Genomic DNA, 8576 nt, shown 5'->3' with positions numbered 1-8576 from the left:
CGTTCCATCTGAATGAATCATGACTTGTTGCAATTCAATCCTGTCCATTTTTTATATCTAAATGTTTGTCTTTACAATTCCTCCTTGTATATATACATTGCGTGACCATAGAACACTTTCTTTTCATTATGTTATAATTGGGAATGATATTTTGTAAAGTTGCCAGGAGGTCATAAAGATGCAAATTAGCTGTTAAGTGGACAAAGAACCTCTTCCCTGCTCAACTCTGATTGGTCGATTCAAACTCAGGTGGGCGTGCCCTCTCGTGAGTTTAAATATCGAGCCTGCTCTGAAAACTTCGCTTCTCTTCTCTTCCGGCTTCGTCTCTTCGGAGACTGCCGTTTTCCCCCCGGGGAAAAGGATGGAACAATGGACTTCTACTGCCACGTGGTTAAGCCATGCGGGCCGATCACAAGGCCCGCAACTATAGGAGTAGTGGAAGTGGAATATTGCTCTTAAGGAGCAGTTATCTGTTTAGGAGGGAGATTGCCTGGGGGAAGAAGCTGCTTCTGTGTCTGGAAGTCTTGGTGTTTGGTGCTCTAAAGCGCCGGCCAAAGGGCAACCATTCAAAAAGTTTGTGTGCTGGGTGTGTGGAGTCAATGATGATTTTTCTTGCCCTGTTTTTCACTCTGGAATCATACAGGTCCTGAAGTCTGGGCAGAGGAGCACCAATAATCTTCTCAGCACTACGAACTGTCCGTTGTAGTCTTCGTAGGTCTGATTTGGTGGCCGAGCCATACCAAACAGTAATTGAAGTGCACAGAACAGATTCGATGACCACTGAGTAGAACTGGGTCAGTAGCTCCTGTGGTAGGATGAACTTCCTCAATTGACGGAGGAAGTATAACCTCTGCTGGGCCTTCTTTACAATGGAGTCTATGTGGGACTCCCACTTCAGGTCCTGAGAGATGGTGGAGCCCAGGAACCTGAATGACTCCACAGTATCCACAGTGCTGTCCAGGATGGTGAGGGGAGGAAGTGATGGAGGGTTCCTTCTGAAATCCACTATCATCTCCAATGTCTTGAATGCATTCAGCTCTAGGTTGTTTTGACTACATCAGGCAGCCATCTGAGCAACCTCCTTTCTGTAAGCAGATTCATCACAGTCTTGAATAAGGCCAATGACTGTGGTGTCATCTGCAAACTTCAGGAGTTTGACAGAAGGGTCTGTAGAGGTGCATTCGTTTGTGTAGAGTGAATATAGCAGTGGAGAAAGAACACATCCTTGAGGAGCTCCGGTGCTGATGGTACATGTGCTGGATTTAAATTTTCCCAACCTCACTAGCTGCTGCCTGTTCGACAGGAAGTTAATAATCCACTGACAGGTAGAGGTTGGCACAGAGAGCTGGGTAAGCTTGGGCAGGAGGAGGTCTGGGATTATGGTGTTGAAGGCCGAGCTGAAGTCTACAAACAGGATCCTGACGTAAGTCCCTGGTCTGTCTAGGTGTTGTAGGATGTAATGCAGTCCCATGTTTACTGCATCGTCCACAGACCTGTTTGCTCGGTAAGCAAACTGGAGGGGATCAAGAAGTGGTCTGGTGATGTCCTTCAGGTGGGCCAGTACAAGTCTCTCAAATGACTTCATGACCACAGATGTTAAAGCAACAGGCCTGTAGTCATTAAGTCCAGATATTTTGGGTTTCTTCTGTACAGGGATGATGGTGGAGCGTTTGAAGCATGAAGGGACTTCACACTGCTCCAAAGATCTGTTAAAAATATTAGTGAAGATGGGCGACAGCTGCTCCGCACAGACTTTCAGGCAGGAGGGTGAGACATTGTCTGGGCTGGTGCTTTTCTGATCTTTTGTTTGCGGAAAAGCTGGCACACATCCTCTTTGCAGATCTTAAGTGCAGGTTGAGTGTCAAGAGGAGGTGTTAATGGTATAGCAGAGATAGGGTCAGGGTGGGTGTGGAGGGTGAGACTCTGCATTTCAAAATGACAATAGAAGTCGTTCAGGTCATCAGCCAGTCGTTGATTACCCACAGACTGAGGGGATGATGGCTTGTAGTTGGTAATGTCTTTCAGGCCTTTCCACACCGATGCAGGGTCGTTGGCTGAAAACTGGTTCTTCAGCTTTTCAGAGTAGCTTCTCTTAGCTGCTCTTATCTCCTTTGTCAGTGTGTTTTTGGCCTGATTATACAAGACTTTGTCCCCACTTCTGTAAGCATCTTCTTTGGCCTGACGAAGCTGTCTCAGTTTCATTGTAAACCATGGTTTGTCATTGTTGTATGTTAAGCGAGTCCTGGTGGGAATACACATGTCCTCACAGAAGCTGATGTAGGATGTCACTGTGTCAGTTAACTCATCCAGATCAGTGGCTGCAGCTTCAAAGACACTCCAATCCGTGCAGTCGAAACAGGCTTGTAAGGCCCGCTCTGTGTTTCGCTGCTCCATCTCTTTGCTGTTCTTTACAGGCTTGGCAGATTTAAGCTTCTGTCTGTAGGTCGGAAGAAGATGAACCAGGCAATGATCAGAGAGACCCAGAGCTGCTCTGGGAACAGAGTGGTATGCATCCCGTATTGTGGTGTAACAGTGATCCAGAATGTTGCTGTCTCTGGTGGGGCATGTGATATGCTGCCTGTATTTTGGCAGCTCACGGGAGAGGTTTGCTCAATAAGTCCCCAATAATAATAATACGAGAATCCGGGTGTTGCTGCTCCGTGTCAGTGATGTAATCCGCCAGATGTTGCAGCGCCGCGCTCGCATAAGCATGTGGAGGAATGTAAACATTCACGAGAATAAACGAGGAAAACTCGCATGGCGAATAAAAAGGTTTGCAGTTGATAGAGGACGCTTCTGAGTACGAAAAGTACATAATGATCTGTTTTTGGTTGATGATTGCCCAGCACTTTAGTCAACTGTTGTTGTTAATTGTGCTTTATAGATGAATTACAGTTGACTAAACAAATATTAAGATAATTAATTTACCCCATCTCACTTTATTTGTCCTTCCAGCAGATGAGCAAATTGATTACAGGCCCTTCAATGAGATGCATCCAAATGGAAGAAATGGTATGTCTACCAGTGTAATAAGATTTACAGTGTTTTTTTTTCAAAACATAAAAGCAGTAAAAAAACTACAACGTTTGTTATTTTTGAAATGTTTTACGTATACACGAGTCGACACAATTGTCAAAACAATCCACGTTTACATGGATCTGCAAAAACAGGTCAAAAATGCTGCATTAAAGCCCTTTCACACCGACTGCAAAAAAGCTAAATTAATATGACACTAGCCCCTTTCAGACATACAATACTGGTAAATTGCCAGCAAATTGCAGTTAACAGATCATGTGTGAATATAGGACCTTTCCAGTGTTCCTGTCAACAGCTCTATCTTTATTTTCAGTAGCACCTTCACACAGCATGGAGAATACAGTATGTACAATAGTAATAATGCATTGCAAAGACAACGTTGAATGCAAATATATGCAACATGATCTGAAACCTGTATTTCTTGTATTTAGATTCACTGTGTGAAAGCCAGTGTGCCTTTGATGGTAAGTTGAAACAAGCATGTATTTTATGTATTTAGTTTTTATTATGCATATAGTTTTCTGGCAGTGAGAGATGTGAAGTGTTAAACATTGTGTAACCCTAACCCTAACAATAAGGTTTGTTTTACCCATTATGCAAGCCATTAACCCTGCTTTACACTTAAATACATATTGGCAAATTTGAAATAAAAAAACTGGGGAGCAACCTGTGGTGTTGTTGCATTTGTGCACCACTAGATGGCACTCAAGCTTCTAAGTTATGTGTAGGATATAGGAAGAAGTAGAGTACGGATCATGTGCCTGCATGTTATGTGTTAGTGCTGTGAATAAATGTTACTGAAAGGAATCCACGGTCTCCAGCGTCTTGTCTGCAATAAGACATAACAAATTGGCGACGAGGACGTTTTTTGTACAAGATTTTCTGAGGATGGCTTCAGTAAGTGCTCCATTTCCCAATCCTTTTTTGCCTTGTCCCGGTGAGCCTGCTATACCGCTAGTCACATGACTGAAAATGTTCCGGAACTACATGCTAGTCATCAGTGCTACAGGGGATTTATGGTCAGAAGCCAGAAAACGTGCTTTGCTTCTACACTGCCTCGGAACCGAAGGTCAGAGATTGTTTTATACACTGCCCAATACTGGTGACGATCTAGCTGATGCTATTACGGCTTTGGAACAACACTTCGTTCCGAAAAGAAATGTGGTCGTGGAAAGAAATGCTTTCAGGAAACGCATACAGAGGATAGATGAAACGGTAGTACAATACATTGCTGCATTAAGAGATTTAGCGACTACTTGTGAATTTGCTGACAATCTTGACGATATGTTGCATGATCAACTTGTTGAAAATATTGCTAACCCTCGCATTCGTGAAAGATTATTAGTGGAATCTAAATTGACACTGGAGACTGCAATTACAATTGCCACACAGCTAGAGACCGCTGATGCTCAGGCGAAATAGCTGGCTACGAGTAACTTCGCTCCAGTTCAAGCTGTACATGCCACTCCTGCTTCTGGACGACAGCGTCCTAAGGCCAAATTCAAAGCACGTACCTCATCAAAACCACCTGCTTCTGCTCCGTCAGCTCGAACATGCTTTCGCTGTGGCTCTGCTGGACATCTTGCAAACGCACAGAACTGCCCCGCTGCATCTGCTAAATGTAAGAATTGCAATAAGATTGGACATTTTGCACGAGTCTGCCGTTCTGCTCCTACTCATTCAGTGCATTCAGTTGAATTGCCAGAGGTCTGTATTCTCCATCTGCCTGGAGCGACTGACCGTCTGATGTGTGAAGTGACCGTACATGCCTCACCTGCTGCTACCCCTGTGTCTCTTCAACTTACTGTGGACTCTGGTTCGTCTGTGTCCATCCTGCCGAAACAACTGTATGAACAGCATTTTCGCACTGTGCCGTTGCAAGCCCCTGCTGCCCGTTTAGTTACTTACTTACAAGAGCCGATTTCAGTACTAGGATGTTTATCTGCTACAGTCACTAAATATGGCATTACCTGTCCTGCACACTTCTTCATTGTTGACACTGGCACTGCTTTGCTAGGCATGGATCTGATTAAGGGACTTCAGCTGCAAATTACTGGACACACTGTGCTGCCGTCGGCACAATCCGCTCCAGTCTGTGCTCTCTCCACTTCTCCATCACAGCGTGCTGCATTAGGCTGTGTGAACAACTTCACGCACAAGGTGAACATTTCTGACTCTGTACCCCCTGTCAGATGCAAATTGCGTCGCTTACCTTTCTCCGTGAGAGATGCTGTTTCCGCAGAACTGGAACGTCTCTTACAGGCTGGTGTGATCGAACGGATTGATTCTTCTCCATGGGTTTCTCCGATTGTTGTGGTCCAAAAGAAAACGGGGGGGATCCGCATGTGTGTGGACTTGCGAGGGCCCAACAAGGCAGTTATAGTAGACAGCTACCCATTGCCACACATGGAGGAGATGATGACATTACTGCAAGGTGCGACTGTGTTTTCAACTATAGACTTGGAAAGTGCATACCATCAGGTACCTCTTCATGAAGATTGCCGGGACCTCACTGCTTTTCTTACACACGAGGGCCTCTTCAGATTCTGCAGGGTACCTTATGGCTTGGCGTCTGCTCCAGCTGCATTCCAAAAGATGATGGTCATCATTCTAAAAGGAATCCAGAACGTTGCAAATTATCTGGATGACATCATCGTGTGGGGACGCTCACTGCAAGAACATGATCAAGCGCTAGAGAAGGTGATGCAACGTCTCAAAGATGCTGGGTTGGTGTTGAATGAGTCAAAATGTCAATTCAGAAAACAGAGCTTGAAGTTTCTAGGCCACATGGTGACGTCGCAGGGTATTCAGTTGGATCAGGAACATCTATCTGCAATAATCGATGCACCTGCACCAACGGATGCTGTTCAGTTGCGTTCTTTGCTGGGTCTTCTCTCCTGGTACAACAAATTCATTCCTAATTTCGCTTCCGTGGTGATGCCTCTGCGTGAGTGCTTGAGAGATGAGAGTGGATTTCGCTGGTCTGATGATGCTCAACAAAGCTTGGATGATGTGAAGAAGCTGCTGGTTCACAGTCCTGCGCTTATACTGTTTGACCCGGAGATGCCGGTGGTCATTTCTACTGACGCGTCTGCATATGGACTAGGTGCTGTCTTCGCTCAAATTGGCACTGATGGTCAAGAACATACTGTCGCTTTCGCATCCAGAACACTGTCCTCAGCTGAACAGAAATACTCCACTGTTGAAAAGGAGGCTCTGGCGTGTGTCTGGGCGGTGGAAAAATGGAGAACGTACTTGTGGGGTCGCAGATTTACGTTGCGGACTGACCATCAAGCGTTAACGACACTGCTGACCACAAAAGGGACTGATAGAGCTGGTATGCGTATTGCTCGGTGGGCTGCTCGGTTGCTCTGTTTCGACTACATAGTTGAGTATCGTGCTGGATCTGAGAACTACACTGCAGATTGTTTATCCCGCTTGCCCTTGCCTCTTCCTTTGGATGCTGAGTCGGATACAGAACCCGAGTTTGTTGCTTTACTGTCTTCTGGGCCGATTGCCATATCCCAGGAAGAATTTGCTACTGCCTCTGCTCACTGTTCTGAACTCTCTGCGTTGCGCGCACAAATTGCGAGTAAATGGCCTTCATCTTCCGCTGCTGTGGATCCTGTGATTCGTCCATACTACAAGCTCCGACATGAGTTCAGTGTGCAAGCTGAGTTTGTGTTTAGAGGATCTAGACTGGTTGTGCCTGGAAAATTGCGTGAGTCATTGTTCCGTATTGCACATGAGGGTCATCAGGGAATTGTGAGAACGAAGCAACGCCTGCGTGAGATGTATTGGTGGCCAAACATGGACACATTTGTGACAGAGAAAATTGCTGCCTGTCATTTATGTCTTTCTCTGGACAAAACTGCAAAAGCCTCTGCTGTTCCACTCCAGCCTGTTCCTTTACCTTCTGCACCGTGGGAAAAACTGGCGATAGACATTGTGGGCCCGTTCGAGACTGCTGTCTGGGACTGTCGATATGCTCTGACACTCACTGACTATTATAGTAAGTGGCCTGAGGTAGCCTTTACTGCATCTGTTGCAACAAAACAGTTGACTGCATTTCTTACCTCTGTCTTCAGCAGACTGAATGGGCCTCAGTTCACTTCCCCTGAGTTTGCTGCATTCCTGAAAGAGAGAGATATTAAGCAAATTCGTACTTGGTACGATGGTGCTATTGAACGCTTTCACAGAGTTCTCAAGAGTACAATCCAATCAGCAATCCTACAATCAGCACCATGGAAATCAACAGTGACTGACTTCCTGCAGATTTACCGCGCTACACCTCATGCTGTAACAGATGTTTCCCCATTCGAATTGCTTCATGGAATGAAAATGCGTACCCGTCTCAATGTCCTGAAACCTTCACCTTCTGGTCATGAGCCGACACCACTGCAGAAGCGTGTTTCCTCACGTCAGGATGACATTTTGACCACGCTTTGACCACAAGCATCGTGTGCGACATTTCTCTTTTCGACCAGGGAATAAAGTGCACTTTAAAAAGTCTGTACATGTACCAAAAGCTTATCCAAAGTTCACTCCTCCAATTGAGGTCAGGAAAAAAGTTGGTCCTTACACTTACCTCTTGGATGATGGAAAAAAGTGGCATGCATCGTGTCTTGCACCCTTGCCAACTAGAGAGTTGGATAATGGAATGACAGCCAATGCTGAAAATGTGATGCCCTCTCATGTTCCATTGTCTGGAAATTCAGTGTCTTCTGATGCTGGTCCAAGAGAACAACGTCAAAGACGTGAGCCAGGTTGGCTAAAGGACTATGTTATTAGTCACAGAAATTGACATGGACTTTTGCACACACATCATGTACTTGCATGAAAGTTAAGTGCTGAGTTGTGGTTGAGTTGTTGGTTCATTGCTTTGAATACTCTTCTGCATTCAATTAATGTGTTGCTTAGTGTAATTCATTTATGTGTGACATTGTTGAGGCATGGCAGATTTGCTGTTCTTTCTGTTTCATGTTACTTATGGGTTACAGGAGCATCATTTAAGTAAAAGGGGATTATGTGGTGTTGTTGCATTGGTGCACCACTAGATGGCACTCAAGCTTCTAAGTTATGTGGAGGATATAGGAAGAAGTAGAGTACGGAGCATGTGCCTGCATGTTATGTGTTAGTGCTGTGAATAAATGTTACTGAAAGGAATACACGGTCTCCAGCGTCTTGTCTACATTAAGACATAACACAACCAAAGCACTTACGTTGTTTTGACCACTTGCATGTTTAGAAAACTCAAAGGGACTTTTTCCTTTGTCCTAACACTGTTTTCTTCACAGGTACCTGCTTAACACTGACTGCGATGTTTTTCACCCTTCATTTTTTGTAGGCCCATCAGAGGGACATTTTCAACCTTCCCTCACACATGGTAAGAATACATTTCTGCCAGTTGGTAATTGTGACAGGAGTTATATTTTACTTGATTTTTTTTATTAAAGGCCAGAGAATGCAGTCGGATTCAAGACAAATAATTAAAGGCAAGAAATAATTAAAGGCAAGAAATTAAGGATTTTAATCTTTAA

At 44.8% G+C, this 8576-nt stretch overlaps 1 protein-coding gene across 1 annotated transcript; it reads left to right on the top strand.

The window, feature by feature from the left end:
* The first annotated feature begins 5055 nt into the window (after window positions 1-5055).
* LOC130551002 (uncharacterized protein K02A2.6-like) lies at window positions 5056-7485 on the top strand. Its single transcript, XM_057328538.1, has one exon. It carries the CDS (start codon window positions 5056-5058, stop codon window positions 7483-7485), a length of 2430 nt encoding a protein of 809 aa, XP_057184521.1.
* The last annotated feature ends 1091 nt before the right edge of the window (window positions 7486-8576 follow it).

This window comes from Triplophysa rosa, unplaced genomic scaffold (genome assembly GCF_024868665.1).
Source record: "Triplophysa rosa unplaced genomic scaffold, Trosa_1v2 scaffold52_ERROPOS3318964+, whole genome shotgun sequence".
NCBI classification, from domain to species: Eukaryota; Metazoa; Chordata; class Actinopteri; order Cypriniformes; family Nemacheilidae; genus Triplophysa; species Triplophysa rosa.
This window is presented reverse-complemented; position numbering and strand designations above follow the sequence as displayed.

Coding starts and splice junctions, on each gene's coding strand:
- LOC130551002 (XM_057328538.1), top strand. CDS start 5,056: ATGGATCTGATTAAGGGACTTCAGCTGCAAATTACTGGACACACTGTG.